Raw genomic sequence first — 16,126 nt, 5'->3', positions numbered from 1 at the left:
TTTGATATCTTTCAGACATACAGTACCAGTCAAAAGTTGGACACACTCACTACTCATTCAAGGGTTTTCTTAATTTTAACTATTTTCTACATTGTAGAATAATAATTAAGATATCACAACTATGAAATAACGCATATGGAATGTTGTAACCAAAAAAAGTAGTAACCAACAAAGTGTGAAACAAATCTTTTTTTTTAAACGAGCTCCTTATAAGCACCAAAAACGCTGTTTTGACAACTGGCAATACGTCTGCAGAAGATAGTCAGCTACATTTCAGAGTGATGCATTTAAATGTAGAGGTCCCCAGAACGAAGAGAAATGCAACACTTACTTCACTCATATTGAAATCACGTTGAAATCAATTGCGCGAGAGGGAGGAGATGAGGTTGCACATCCTGATTAAACGAACAGCTCTAAAACCACATGGAATCTGGGTTTAATGTGTACATCACTGGTTAGAGGACAACCTGTGGTAAACAGCTAGCTACATTTTGAAGTGTTGCATTTTGATTCAAGTGGATCACCGACGAGATAAGTGTAACGCAACACTTTTTGTTCATCACATAAATAGTACTCTTTCATTTCAAAACCTGGATTTTTCCCCTGATGAGGCTAATATCCATATCATGATGAAATCAATAGAACAGGGGACAAACGTTTAGGGTTCTACATTGTGACATTTTATTGATATCATGGAACAACTCCTTCATGTATTTTCTGATGTCTAATCAGAGATCTTTTACCAGAGTATCTCTTCCCACATTGATCACAGCTATACGATTTCTCTCCTGTGTGTGTTTTCTGGTGTGCAGTCAGCTTGCTAGATGAAACAAAACTCTTCCCACATTGATCACAGCTATAACATTTCTCTCCTGTGTGTGGTCTCTGGTGTACAGTCAGCTGGCTAGATGAAACAAAACTCTTCCCACATTGATCACAGCTATAAGGTTTCTCTCCCGTGTGAATTCTTTGGTGTGTTTTCAGGCTGCTTGGAACATTAAAACTCTTCCCACAGTCAGTGCAGCTATAAGGTTTCTCTCCTGTGTGAATTCTTTGGTGTGTTTTCAGGCTGCTTGGAACATTAAAACTCTTCCCACAGTCAGTGCATCTATAAGGTTTCTCTCCCGTGTGAATTCTCTGGTGTCTTTTCAGGCTGCTGAGATCAGTAAATCTCTTCCCACATTGATCACAGCTATAAGGTTTCTCTCCTGTATGGATTCTCTGATGTCTTTTGAGGTCTGCTGAAGAGGTGAATCTCTTCCCACAGTCAGAGCAGCGAAGAGGTTTCTTCCCTGTGCGTTTCCGCTTCTGTTTCTTGAGATGTTCTGATGCGGAAAAACTCTCCTCTGCCTCTTCAGCTTCATGATGTTGTTGAGGCTCCCCAGAGGATCCACGATCGTCATGTCTCTCTCCTGTGTGAACAACAAAAACAAAGTCAGACAGAAGGTTAAAAGACCCACAACAGAAATTCACCGTTTATTTTAGCTGAAAGGACAGGCCTCATGCCCATGATTTTGTGTTCAAACTTGTTTGACAATTGTCTTAAAAAGACCAGTCAAGCAACAATAGCCATATTTTGTCATATTTTTTCCACCTCAGTAGTAAAGTGGATGATTGTAGACTAGAAATACATTTTTAAAGTTGCTGAAACTCTAAGCAGTGTGGTAGAAGACTTTTGGTCTCCAATACAGGCCCTTTTCTGTGTTGCTAAAATTGAGGGCCGATGCACAATTTGGTTGCAGAAACTCGTCCATGCTCATGAGGAAATGGATGTAGTTATGGATGTAGTATATCTGGTAATGAGGAAACCACTAGTTACGGATGTAGTATATCTGGTAATGAGGAAACCACTAGTTATGGATGTAGTATATCTGGTAATGAGGAAACCACTAGTTATGGATGTAGTATATCTGCTAATGAGGAAACCACTAGTTATGGATGTAGTATATCTGGTAATGAGGAAACCACTAGTTATGGATGTAGTATATCTGGTAATGAGGAAACCACTAGTTATGGATTTAGTATATCTGGTAATGAGGAAACCACTAGTTATGGATGCAGTATATCTGGTAATGAGGAAACCACTAGTTATGGATGTAGTATATCTGGTAATGAGGAAACCACTAGTTATGGATGCAGTATATCTGCTAATGAGGAAACCACTAGTTATGGATGTAGTATATCTGGTAATGGGGAAACCACTAGTTATGGATGTTGCATATCTGCTAATGAGGAAACGTATTCTGAATATTACAGTGCAAGATCAGGATGCTACTGAAGGAAACTCACATTAAGCTCTGTGTCTATTCACTAATTCACCACCGTGGGGGAAAACTCAGGGGAGTTCTCATAGGCTGACAGCAAAAATAGCCTCCATTTACAGGTTGCTTATAAGTGCATTTCACATTACTTTTGGATTATAAATGTAATATAATGTGTTATTGTCACAAATCAACTGCTTTATACTTAAAAAAAAACACTTCAACCAGTAAATGCTCTTTGGCTAGCTTTGCTACCAGCCTGTCAATGAGTATTAGCATTCAAGCTAACAACTTCTGCATATAATAAACTGTAGTTGGAGGAAACATGAGGAAGTAATGACTCAGAGCTTCTACATGGTATCATAAACTGTGATTGGAGAAAACATGAGGAAGTAATGACTCAGAGCTTCTACATGGCGTATCATAAACTGTGATTGGAGGAAACATGAGGAAGTAATGTAGATTTAAAATTTACACTTAGAATGCCATTCAGGACAAAAGGGCATTCAAACATTTTGCTGTGATTTTCACACTTGTGCAACATTAAATCATTGGGAAATATATTATTTAGAAAAGGAATACTTTCACCAAATTGACAGTATTTATCTCACCAGGTTCCCCCCATTAGGCAAACCATTAACAGTATTTATCTCACCAAGTTCCCCAAAACCATTAACAGTATTTATCTCACCAGGTTCCCCCATTAGGCAAACCATTAACTGTATTTATCTCACCAGGTTCCCCCATTGGGCAAACCATTAACAGTATTTATCTCACCAGGTTCCCCCATTAGGCAAACCATTAACAGTATTTATCTCACCAGGTTCCCCCCATTAGGCAAACCATTAACAGTATCTATCTCACCAGGTTCCCCCATTAGGCAAACCATTAACAGTATCTATCTCACCAGGTCCCCCCATTAGGCAAACCATTAACAGTATCTATCTCACCAGGTTCCCCCATTAGGCAAACCATTAACAGTATTTATCTCACCAAGTTCCCCCAAACCATGAACAGTATTTATCTCACCAGGTTCCCCCATTAGGCAAACCATTAACAGTATCTATCTCACCTAGTTCCCCCATTAGGCAAACCATTAACAGTATCTATCTCACCAGGTTCCCCCATTAGGCAAACCATTAACAGTATTTATCTCACCAGGTTCCCCCATTAGGCAAACCATTAACAGTATTTATCTCAACAGTTTATTTAGTAATAACCTGGTAAATCTAGACTGTTGAATGGTCCCAGATGGTGAACAGTTTATTTAGTAATAACCTGGTAAATCTAGACTGTTGAATGGTCCCAGATGGTGAACAGTTTATTTAGTAATAACCTGGTAAATCTAGACTGTTGAATGGTCCCAGATGGTGAACAGTTTATTTAGAAGTAATAACCTGGTAAATCTAGACTGTTGAATGGTCCCAGATGGTGAACAGTTTATTTAGTAATAACCTGGTAAATCTAGACTGCTGAATGGTCCCTGATGGTATACAGTTTATTTAATAATAACCTGGTAAATCTAGACTGTTGAATGGTCCCAGATGGTGAACAGTTTATTTAGTAATAACCTGGTAAATCTAGACTGTTGAATGGTCCCAGATGGTGAAGAGTTTATTTAGTAATAACCTGGTAAATCCAGACTGTTGAATGGTCCCAGATGGTGAACAGTTTATTTAGTAATAACCTGGTAAATCTAGACTGTTGAATGGTCCCAGATGGTGAACAGTTTATTTAGAAGTAATAACCTGGTAAATCTAGACTGTTGAATGGTCCCAGATGGTGAACAGTTTATTTAGTAATAACCTGGTAAATCTAGACCGTTGAATGGTCCCAGATGGTGAACAGTTTATTTAGAAGTAATAACCTGGTAAATCTAGACTGTTGAATGGTCCCAGATGGTGAAGAGTTTATTTAGTAATAACCTGGTAAATCTAGACTGTTGAATGGTCCCAGATGGTGAAGAGTTTATTTAGTAATAACCTGGTAAATCTAGACTGTTGAATGGTCCCAGATGGTGAACAGTTTATTTAGAAGTAATAACCTGGTAAATCTAGACTGTTGAATGGTCCCAGATGGTGAACAGTTTATTTAGAAGTAATAACCTGGTAAATCTAGACTGTTGAATGGTCCCAGATGGTGAACAGTTAATTTAGTAATGACCTGGTAAATCTAGACTGTTGAATGGTCCCAGATGGTGAACAGTTTATTTAGTAATAACCTGGTAAATCTAGACTGTTGAATGGTCCCAGATGGTGAACAGTTTATTTAGTAATAACCTGGTAAATCTAGACTGTTGAATGGTCCCAGATGGTGAACAGTTTATTTAGAAGTAATAACCTGGTAAATCTAGACTGTTGAATGGTCCCAGATGGTGAACAGTTTATTTAGTAATAACCTGGTAAATCTAGACTGTTGAATGGTCCCAGATGGTGAACAGTTTATTTAGAAGTAATAACCTGGTAAATCTAGACTGTTGAATGGTCCCAGATGGTGAACAGTTTATTTAGTAATAACCTGGTAAATCTAGACTGTTGAATGGTCCCAGATGGTGAACAGTTTATTTAGAAGTAATAACCTGGTAAATCTAGACTGTTGAATGGTCCCAGATGGTGAATATCAGTTGTTTCCCCCACGGTGGTCATTCTACTTGTTTATGATGTGACTCTGAGTCATCAGGTTGCCATGGGCTACATGGGGTGTTATGGTTGAGCAGACAAACAGAGAGGGGACAAAGTCTCTCCTATTTCAGTGGTTGATAATACAGGGGGCGATCCAGGATTGGTCCATTTTAGTTTTAAACTAATACTATACTGTATATGAGTCTTCATGTTAATAAAGAGGACAATGTGGGACATTGGGATCACATTTCTAAATGACTGGAAACAAAACAAAAACAAAAGGTTGTTTTTTTTCTCCCTGGGGGGGGGGCTGTGAAAGGGGTCTCGAATGGTTGAGGGACAGATATTGGGGAACTGTAGGGGGGATCTTGGAGGGTTCGGGTTCCCATTTTCTGGCCTGGTGGTAGATCTGTCAACGCGCCCTTGAGCAGGGCATTGACCCTGGATGCTTCTGTGTGTCTCTGAATGGGAATCTGTTGGATGACTGGTGTGATGTCGTCATTGAGCGGCTTCACTGCGAGTAAATTGTATGTTTCGAATATTCAATAAAAAATAAAAATAAACATTTAATGCAGTTCCACATGTGAACTTACAGGGACAGAAAACTTTATACATCGAATGATATGTTCCTTATTGATGTCCCTTGTTAAATCCAGTCCAATCAGTGGTGATGAAGTGGAAGAGACAATTAGCGTTAACAAAACCCCCCATAAAAAAAATGTGTCTGTTTAAGTGAAAACCTTCTCATGACAACATCTGCTCAGTGTGTGGAAAGGGAGTGAAGGTAGTGAAGACAACTAATAAGCTCCAACTTGATAAGCTCCTTTCCTGAGGACGGCTCACCTCTCACAGTCCTGGGCGACTTTAACCTCCCCACGTCTACCTTTGACTCATTCCTCTCTGCCTCCTTTCCACTACTCTCCTCTTTTGACCTCACCCTCTCACCTTCCCCCCCTACTCACAAGGCAGGCAATACGCTCGACCTCATCTTTACTAGATGCTGTTCTTCCACTAACCTCATTGCAACTCCCCTCCAAGTCTCCGACCACTACCTTGTATCCTTTTCCCTCTCGCTCTCATCCAACACTTCCCACACTGCCCCTACTCGGATGGTATCGCGCCGTCCCAACCTTCGCTCTCTCTCCCCCGCTACTCTCTCCTCTTCCATCCTATCATCTCTTCCCTCTGCTCATACCTTCTCCAACCTATCTCCTGATTCTGCCTCCTCAACCCTCCTCTCTTCCCTTTCTGCATCCTTTGACTCTATGTCCCCTATCCTCCAGGCCGGCTCGGTCCTCCCCTCCCCGCTCCGTGGCTCGACGACTCATTGCGAGCTCACAGAACAGAGCTCCGGGCAGCCGAGCGGAAATGGAGGAAAACTCGCCTCCCTGCGGACCTGGCATCCTTTCACTCCCTCCTCTCTACATTTTCCTCCTCTGTCTCTGCTGCTAAAGCCACTTTCTACCACTCTAAATTCCAAGCATCTGCCTCTAACCCTAGGAAGCTCTTTGCCACCTTCTCCTCCCTCCTGAATCCTCCTCCCCCCCCTCCTCCCTCTCTGCAGATGACTTCGTCAACCATTTTGAAAAGAAGGTCCTCGTTTGCTAAGTCAAACGACACCGCTGGTTCTGCTCACACTGCCCTACCCTGTGCTCTGACCTCTTTCTCCCCTCTCTCTCCAGATGAAATCTCGCTTCTTGTGACGGCTGGCCGCCCAACAACCTGCCCGCTTGACCCTATCCCCTCCTCTCTTCTCCAGACCATTTCCGGAGACCTTCTCCCTTACCTCACCTCGCTCATCAACTCATCCCTGACCGCTGGCTACGTCCCTTCCGTCTTCAAGAGAGCGAGAGTTGCACCCCTTCTGAAAAAACCTACACTCAATCCCTCCGATGTCAACAACTACAGACCAGTATCCCTTCTTTCTTTTCTCTCCAAAACTCTTGAACGTGCCGTCCTTGGCCAGCTCTCCCGCTATCTCTCTCAGAATGACCTTCTTGATCCAAATCAGTCAGGTTTCAAGACTAGTCATTCAACTGAGACTGCTCTTCTCTGTATCACGGAGGCGCTCCACACTGCTAAAGCTAACTCTCTCTCCTCTGCTCTCATCCTTCTAGACCTATCTGCTGCCTTCGATACTGTGAACCATCAGATCCTCCTCTTCACCCTCTCCGAGTTGGGCATCTCCGGTGCGGCCCACGCTTGGATTGCGTCCTACCTGACAGGTCGCTCCTACCAGGTGGCGTGGCGAGAATCTGTCTCCTCGCCACGCGCTCTCACCACTGGTGTCCCCCAGGGCTCTGTTCTAGGCCCTCTCCTATTCTCGCTATACACCAAGTCACTTGGCTCTGTCATAACCTCACATGGTCTCTCCTATCATTGCTATGCAGACGACACACAATTAATCTTCTCCTTTCCCCCTTCTGATGACCAGGTGGCGAATCGCATCTCTGCATGTCTGGCAGACATATCAGTGTGGATGACGGATCACCACCTCAAGCTGAACCTCGGCAAGACGGAGCTGCTTTCCTCCCGGGGAAGAACTGCCCGTTCCATGATCTCGCCATCACGGTTGACAACTCCATTGTGTCCTCCTCCCAGAGCGCTAAGAACCTTGGCGTGATCCTGGACAACACCCTGTCGTTCTCAACAAACATCATGGCGGTGGCCCGTTCCTGTAGGTTCATGCTCTACAACATCCGCAGAGTACGACCCTGCCTCACACAGGAAGCGGCGCAGGTCCTAATCCAGGCACTTGTCATCTCCCGTCTGGATTACTGCAACTCGCTGTTGGCTGGGCTCCCTGCCTGTGCCATTAAACCCCTACAACTCATCCAGAACGCCGCAGCCCGTCTGGTGTTCAACCTTCCCAAGTTCTCTCACGTCACCCCGCTCCTCCGCTCTCTCCACTGGCTTCCAGTTGAAGCTCGCATCCGCTACAAGACCATGGTGCTTGCCTACGGAGCTGTGAGGGGAACGGCACCGCAGTACCTCCAGGCTCTGATCAGGCCCTACACCCAAACAAGGGCACTGCGTTCATCCACCTCTGGCCTGCTCGCCTCCCTACCACTGAGGAAGTACAGTTCCCGCTCAGCCCAGTCAAAACTGTTCGCTGCTCTGGCCCCCCAATGGTGGAACAAACTCCCTCACGACGCCAGGACAGCAGAGTCAATCACCACCTTCCGGAGACACCTGAAACCCCACCTCTTCAAGGAATACCTAGGATAGGATAAGTAATCCTTCTCACCCCCCCCTCCATAATGATTTAGATGCACTATTGTAAGTGGCTGTTCCACTGGATGTCAGAAGGTGAATTCACCAATTTGTAAGTTGCTCTGGATAAGAGCGTCTGCTAAATGACTTAAATGTAAATGTAAATGTAACAATCAAATGGCAAACAATTCACACAATGAAGTTAGGAAACAATGAAGGCGCAAGAAGAAGTAGGTGGGAGAGAGAAGGTCTTCTGGGGAGAGAGAAGGTCTTCTGGAGAGAGAGAAGGCCTTCTGGAGAGAGAGAAGGTCTTCTGGAGAGAGAGAAGGTCTTCTGGAGAGAGAGAAGGCCTTCTGGAGAGAGAGGAGAGAGAGAAGGCCTTCTGGAGAGAGAGAAGGCCTTCTGGAGAGAGAGAGAAGGTCTTCTGGAGAGAGAGAGAAGGCCTTCTGGAGAGAGAGAGAAGGCCCTCTGGAGAGAGAGAGAAGGCCCTCTGGAGAGAGAGAGAAGGCCCTCTGGAGAGAGAGAGAAGGCCCTCTGGAGAGAGAGAGAAGGCCCTCTGGAGAGAGAGAAGGCCCTCTGGAGAGAGAGAGAAGGCCCTCTGGAGAGAGAGAGAAGGCCCTCTGGAGAGAGAGAGAAGGCCCTCTGGAGAGAGAGAGAAGGCCCTCTGGAGAGAGAGAAGGCCATCTGGAGAGAGAGAGAAGGCCCTCTGGAGAGAGAGAGGCCCTCTGGAGAGAGAGAGAAGGCCTTCTGGAGAGAGAGAAGGCCTTCTGGAGAGAGAGAAGGTCTTCTGGAGAGAGAGAATGTATTCTGGAGAGAGAGACGGCTTTCTGGAGAGAGAGAAGGCTTTCTGGAGAGAGAGAAGGTCTTCTGGAGAGAGAGAAGGCTTTCTGGAGAGAATGTCTTCTGGAGAGAGAGAAGTTCTTCTGGAGAGAGAGAGAAGGCCCTCTGGAGAGAGAGAGAAGGCCCTCTGGAGAGAGAGAGAAGGCCCTCTGGAGAGAGAGAGAAGGCCCTCTGGAGAGAGAGAGAAGGCCCTCTGGAGAGAGAGAGAAGGCCCTCTGGAGAGAGAGAGAAGGCCCTCTGGAGAGAGAGAGAAGGCCTTCTGGAGAGAGAAGGCCTTCTGGAGAGAGAGAAGGCCTTCTGGAGAGAGAGAAGGCCTTCTGGAGAGAGAGAATGTATTCTGGAGAGAGAGAATGTATTCTGGAGAGAGAGAAGGCTTTCTGGAGAGAGAGAAGGCTTTCTGGAGAGAGAGAAGGTCTTCTGGAGAGAGAGAAGGTCTTCTGGAGAGAGAGAAGGCTTTCTGGAGAGAATGTCTTCTGGAGAGAGAGAAGGCTTTCTGGAGGGAGAGAAGGCTTTCTGGAGGGAGAGAAGGTCTTCTGGAGAGAGAGAAGGCTTTCTGGAGGGAGAGAAGGCTTTCTGGAGGGAGAGAAGGCTTTCTGGAGAGAGAGAAGGCTTTCTGGAGAGAGAGAAGGCTTTCTGGAGAGAGAGAAGGTCTTCTGGAGAGAGAGAAGGCTTTCTGGAGAGAGAGAAGTTCTTCTGGAGAGAGAGAGAAGGCCCTCTGGAGAGAGAGAGAAGGCCCTCTGGAGAGAGAGAGAAGGCCCTCTGGAGAGAGAGAGAAGGCCCTCTGGAGAGAGAGAGAAGGCCCTCTGGAGAGAGAGAGAGAAGGCCTTCTGGAGAGAGAGAAGGCCTTCTGGAGAGAGAGAAGGCCTTCTGGAGAGAGAGAAGGCCTTCTGGAGAGAGAGAAGGCCTTCTGGAGAGAGAGAAGGTCTTCTGGAGAGAGAGAATATATTCTGGAGAGAGAATGTATTCTGGAGAGAGAGAAGGCTTTCTGGAGAGAGAGAAGGCTTTCTGGAGAGAGAGAAGGTCTTCTGGAGAGAGAGAAGGTCTTCTGGAGAGAGAGAAGGCTTTCTGGAGAGAATGTCTTCTGGAGAGAGAGAAGGTCTTCTGGAGAGAGAGAAGGCTTTCTGGAGGGAGAGAAGGCTTTCTGGAGGGAGAGAAGGTCTTCTGGAGAGAGAGAAGGCTTTCTGGAGGGAGAGAAGGCTTTCTGGAGGGAGAGAAGGCTTTCTGGAGGGAGAGAAGGCCTTCTGGAGAGAGAGAAGGCCTTCTGGAGAGAGAGAAGGTCTTCTGGAGAGAGAGAAGGCTTTCTGGAGAGAGAGAAGGCTTTCTGGAGGGAGAGAAGGCTTTCTGGTGGGAGAGACATGCCTTAAGCATCTTATGCCAGGTGGATCACTAAACGACTGTCAAAATCCATTGCTGAGCATTGCATATTTTGTGCAGATAAAAATCAAACCCGTTTGAAAATATCAGGACGTCTGGGACTGCTCAAAGACGGGATCAGTAGCCCTCAGATTGTGTCTCTGACCAGCTCACATTAAACGAGTGTCGGTGACGGCTGCACACCCTGAGTAGGCAACAATCACAAAAACTAGTCAAAGACAGCTAAATTGGGGCCAAAATCATGTAGGGTACACACCCCTTCTTGGACTGCGCCACCCCCACAGCCTCATCAATGGATTTGTCCACTGAGACAGGCGTGAATCAGACAAGGTGTCTCTTGTGCGATAAAACATGTATATAATTTGCGACTGCTTGACAAGAAAGATCTTGCTCAACCAACAGCCTGTCGACCAAAACAATCGACCAGCTGACTGAATGGGGTCAGACATTATATGAGCCTTGGTTTCTCAAATGATTGCCTCGCCTGGTTCACCAACTACTTCTCTGATAGAGTTCAGTGTCAAATCGGAGGGTCTGCTGTCCGGACCTCTGGCAGTCTCTATGGGGGTGCCACAGGGTTCAATTCTTGGACCGACTCTCTTCTCTGTATACATCAATGAGGTCGCTCTTGCTGCTGGTGAGTCTCTGATCCACCTCTACGCAGACAACACCATTCTGTATACTTCTGGCCCTTCTTTGGACACTGTGTTAACAACCCTCCAGGCAAGCTTCAATGCCATACAACTCTCCTTCCGTGGCCTCCAATTGCTCTTAAATACAAGTAAAACTAAATGCATGCTCTTCAACCGATCACTACCTGAACCTGCCCGCCTGTCCAACATCACTACTCTGGACGGCTCTGACTTAGAATACGTGGACAACTACAAATACTTAGGTGTCTGGTTAGACTGTAAACTCTCCTTCCAGACCCACATCAAACATCTCCAATCCAAAGTTAAATCTAGAATTGGCTTCCTATTTCGCAACAAAGCATCCGTCACTCATTCTGCCAAACATACCCTTGTAAAACTGACCATCCTACCAATCCTCGACGTCGGCGATGTCATTTACAAAATAGCCTCCAATACCCTACTCAACAAACTGGATGCAGTCTATCACAGTGCAATCCGTTTTGTCACCAAAGCCCCATATACTACCCACCATTGCGACCTGCACGCTCTCGTTGGCTGGCCCTCGCTTCATACTCGTCGCCAAACCCACTGGCTCCATGTCATCTGGTGCGGCAGGGTAGCCTAGTGGTTAGAGCGTTGGACTAGTAACCGAAAGGTTGCAAGTTCGAATCCCCGAGCTGACAAGGTACAAATCTGTCGTTCTGCCCCTGAACAGGGAATTAACCCACTGTTCCTAGGCCCTCATTGAAAATAAGAATTTGTTCTTAACTGACTTGCCTAGTAAAATAAAGGTAAAATAAATAAATTAAATAATTTAAAAAGACCCTGCTAGGTAAAGTCCCCCCTTATCTCAGCTCGCTGGTCACCATAGCATCTCCCACCAGTAGCACACGCTCCAGCAGGTATATCTCTCTAGTCACCCCCAAAACCAATTCTTACTTTGGCCGCCTCTCCTTCCAGTTCTCTGCTGCCAATGACTGGAACAAACTACAAAAAGCACTGAAACTGGAAACACTTATCTCCCTCACTAGCTTTAAGCACCAACCGTCAGAGCAGCTCACAGATTACTACACCTGTACATAGCCCACCTATAATTTAGCCCAAACAACTACCTCTTTCCCTACTGTATTTAATTAATTTATTTATTTTGCTCCTTTGCACCCCATTATTTTTATTTCTACTTTGCACATTCTTCCATTGCAAATCTACCATTCCAGTGTTTTACTTGCTATATTGTATTTACTTTGCCACCTTGGCCTTTTTTTTGCCTTTACCTCCCTTATCTCACCTCATTTGCTCACATCGTATATAGACTTGTTTATACTGTATTATTGACTGTATGTTTGTTTTACTCCATGTGTAACTCTGTGTTGTTGTATGTGTCGAACTGCTTTGCTTTATCTTTGCTTTAACTGCTTTGCAATTGTAAATACAGTCAGGAAATGGAGGAAAACTCGCCTCCCTGCGGACCTGGCATCCTTTCACTCCCTCCTCTCTACATTTTCCTCCTCTGTCTCTGCTGCTAAAGCCACTTTCTACCACTCTAAATTCCAAGCATCTGCCTCTAACCCTAGGAAGCTCTTTGCCACCTTCTCCTCCCTCCTGAATCCTCCTCCCCCCCCCTCCTCCCTCTCTGCAGATGACTTCGTCGACCATTTTGAAAAGAAGGTCGACGACATCCGATCCTCGTTTGCTAAGTCAAACGACACCGCTGGTTCTGCTCACACTGCCCTACCCTGTGCTCTGACCTCTTTCTCCCCTCTCTCTCCAGATGAAATCTCGCTTCTTGTGACGGCCGGCCACCCAACAACCTGCCCGCTTGACCCTATCCCCTCCTCTCTTCTCCAGACCATTTCCGGAGACCTTCTCCCTTACCTCACCTCGCTCATCAACTCATCCCTGACCGCTGGCTACGTCCCTTCCGTCTTCAAGAGAGCGAGAGTTGCACCCCTTCTGAAAAAACCTACACTCGATCCCTCCGATGTCAACAACTACAGACCAGTATCCCTTCTTTCTTTTCTCTCCAAAACTCTTGAACGTGCCGTCCTTGGCCAGCTCTCCCGCTATCTCTCTCAGAATGACCTTCTTGATCCAAATCAGTCAGGTTTCAAGACTAGTCATTCAACTGAGACTGCTCTTCTCTGTATCACGGAGGCGCTCCGCACTGCTAAAGCTAACTCTCTCTCCTCTGCTCTCATCCTTCTAGACCTATCGGCTGCCTTCGATACTGTGAACCATCAGATCCTCCTCTCCACCCTCTCCGAGTTGGGCATCTCCGGTGCGGCCCACGCTTGGATTGCGTCCTACCTGACAGGTCGCTCCTACCAGGTGGCGTGGCGAGAATCTGTCTCCTCGCCACGCGCTCTCACCACTGGTGTCCCCCAGGGCTCTGTTCTAGGCCCTCTCCTATTCTCGCTATACACCAAGTCACTTGGCTCTGTCATAACCTCACATGGTCTCTCCTATCATTGCTATGCAGACGACACACAATTAATCTTCTCCTTTCCCCCTTCTGATGACCAGGTGGCGAATCGCATCTCTGCATGTCTGGCAGACATATCAGTGTGGATGACGGATCACCACCTCAAGCTGAACCTCGGCAAGACGGAGCTGCTCTTCCTCCCGGGGAAGGACTGCCCGTTCCATGATCTCGCCATCACGGTTGACAACTCCATTGTGTCCTCCTCCCAGAGCGCTAAGAACCTTGGCGTGATCCTGGACAACACCCTGTCGTTCTCAACCAACATCATGGCGGTGGCCCGTTCCTGTAGGTTCATGCTCTACAACATCCGCAGAGTACGACCCTGCCTCACACAGGAAGCGGCGCAGGTCCTAATCCAGGCACTTGTCATCTCCCGTCTGGATTACTGCAACTCGCTGTTGGCTGGGCTCCCTGCCTGTGCCATTAAACCCCTACAACTCATCCAGAACGCCACAGCCCGTCTGGTGTTCAACCTTCCCAAGTTCTCTCACGTCACCCCGCTCCTCCGCTCTCTCCACTGGCTTCCAGTTGAAGCTCGCATCCACTACAAGACCATGGTATTTGCCTACAGAGCTGTGAGGGGAACGGCACCGCAGTACCTCCAGGCTCTGATCAGGCCCTACACCCAAACAAGGGCACTGCGTTCATCCACCTCTGGCCTGCTCGCCTCCCTACCACTGAGGAAGTACAGTTCCCGCTCAGCCCAGTCAAAACTGTTCGCTGCTCTGGCCCCCCAATGGTGGAACAAACTCCCTCACGACGCCAGGACAGCGGAGTCAATCACCACCTTCCGGAGACACCTGAAACCCCACCTCTTCAAGGAATACCTAGGATAGGATAAGTAATCCTTCTCACCCCCCTTAAATGATTTAGATGCACTATTGTAAAGTGGCTGTTCCACTGGATGTCAGAAGGTGAATTCACCAATTTGTAAGTCGCTCTGGATAAGAGCGTCTGCTAAATGACTTAAATGTAAATGTAAATGAGAACTTGTTCTCAACTTGCTACCTGGTTAAATAAAGGTGAAATAAAAAAATAAAAAAAATATATGGCATCATAATAGCTATTGATTCTTGAAGAACAGAACTTGTAAACGGCTCAAATGTTTCAACTCTATTTCCCCATCAGAAACCAAAACATGAGCTCCTATAACGCCACTGTTGGTAAATTAACACGGTATAGCCTCGGAATCTGGTTAAACTATCATTATGACATCATGGATGAATTCTAGAATATACTGTATAGCCTCGGAAACTATCATTATGACATCATGGATGAATTCTAGAATATACTGTATAGCCTCGGAATCTGGTTAAACTATCATTATGACATCATGGATGAATTCTAGAATATACTGTATAGCCTCGGAAACTATCATTATGACATCATGGATGAATTCTAGAATATACTGTATAGCCTCGGAATCAGGTTAAACTATCATCATGACCTCATGGACGGCCAGTCCTAAATAATTTATAGGTCCAAATATGGATGAAGCAACTGCTGATTTCCCCTTTAACACATCAGTTCAACAACTGCAGAGTTTGTGCCTCTGTTTTTAAGACAGTACTTACGAGTGTTAATCAGGGAATGGTTTCTCAAAACCATCTTACGGCTAAGTTCATCATTTGAACCATTGGACGCCTTAAGATGCCTTTGGGAATCCGGGCCCAGATATCCAGTTTCCTCTTCTTCCTCCTCAACCTTTTTCTCTTCCTCCTCTTCTTTTACTGTAACATCCTCCTCCTCTTTCACTCTGAACGCGTCTTCCTCTTCTTTCACTGAAACGTCTTTCTCTTCTTTTTTCACTGTAACAGTCTCACCCTCTACTCGTTTTTGTATTGTAACAGCCTCCTCTTCCTCCTCCTCTTTGACAACAATGTTCAGCCCCAGATCTTCTTTCTCCGTCCAGCAGACCTCCTCTTCTTTAGCAAAAGGGAAGTAGTTTAGTGAACTCATGGTCGGGATGTTAGCTAGCTAGGCTAATGCTAACTTAACAAGCCCTCTAGCTGACTAACAACAACACTGTAAATATGAAATTAAATGGGATAACTAACTAAACGACTGAAGTTGATTTAAAACACAGTGGCTAATATACACGAAAGCGTCTAAAGAGCTTTATTGTTTCGTCTATTTTGTCTATCAAGCTTCCGATGTGTCTGACGAACTGTTGCTACTGGTGAAAGAAGAGTTCCGTCCACTACATTATACGTCACACTAGCAGCATCACCTTAAAGTCGCAGACCGTCATATGCTGACTGGAGTGGGAAAAATATCACAATAAAATATTGTTATGACTATAACATTTGTTGTCACCTTCAATTATTGCGCATTTTCTTATAAAAAAATATATTTTAACACTGTCTGCTCAGGCAAAATTGCCAAACTCCTAAACTTGGAACTTGGAACAAATCAGATGTCCCGTACATGGTGATGTAGGCAGCCAATGGCCTGCTTTTATCTACGATGTAACTACAGCCTTTTGTGAAGAACGTGAGCTGCTGTCTAATGATAAATATAAGTTTCAGAGTGCATTTGAAATATTCAGCATGCAATAAGAACTATCCTACTAAAAGAAGAAGGGAAGTAAAGACATGACCTTGTTTTTTCTAGCAGCTTGAAGGCTGGTGGGAGAGAGAGGAGTGAGGGACAGAGGGTATAAGGCTGGTGGGAGAGAGAGGAGTGAGGGACAGAGGGTATAAG

General features: G+C 45.7%; 1 protein-coding gene across 1 annotated transcript; it reads right to left on the bottom strand.

The window, feature by feature from the left end:
• Positions 1 to 652: 652 nt before the first annotated feature.
• On the bottom strand, positions 653 to 15,595 carry LOC135538208 (zinc finger protein 239-like). Its single transcript, XM_064964174.1, has 2 exons — positions 14,998 to 15,595; positions 653 to 1,412 (listed from the first exon to the last, which is right to left on the bottom strand). The coding sequence occupies exons 1-2, from the start codon at positions 15,380 to 15,382 to the stop codon at positions 691 to 693; spliced, it is 1,107 nt and encodes a 368-aa protein (XP_064820246.1). The 5' UTR covers positions 15,383 to 15,595; the 3' UTR covers positions 653 to 690.
• Positions 15,596 to 16,126: the final 531 nt, after the last annotated feature.

The sequence above is a fragment of the Oncorhynchus masou genome, unplaced genomic scaffold (assembly GCF_036934945.1).
Source record: "Oncorhynchus masou masou isolate Uvic2021 unplaced genomic scaffold, UVic_Omas_1.1 unplaced_scaffold_931, whole genome shotgun sequence".
NCBI classification, from domain to species: Eukaryota; Metazoa; Chordata; class Actinopteri; order Salmoniformes; family Salmonidae; genus Oncorhynchus; species Oncorhynchus masou.
This window is presented reverse-complemented; position numbering and strand designations above follow the sequence as displayed.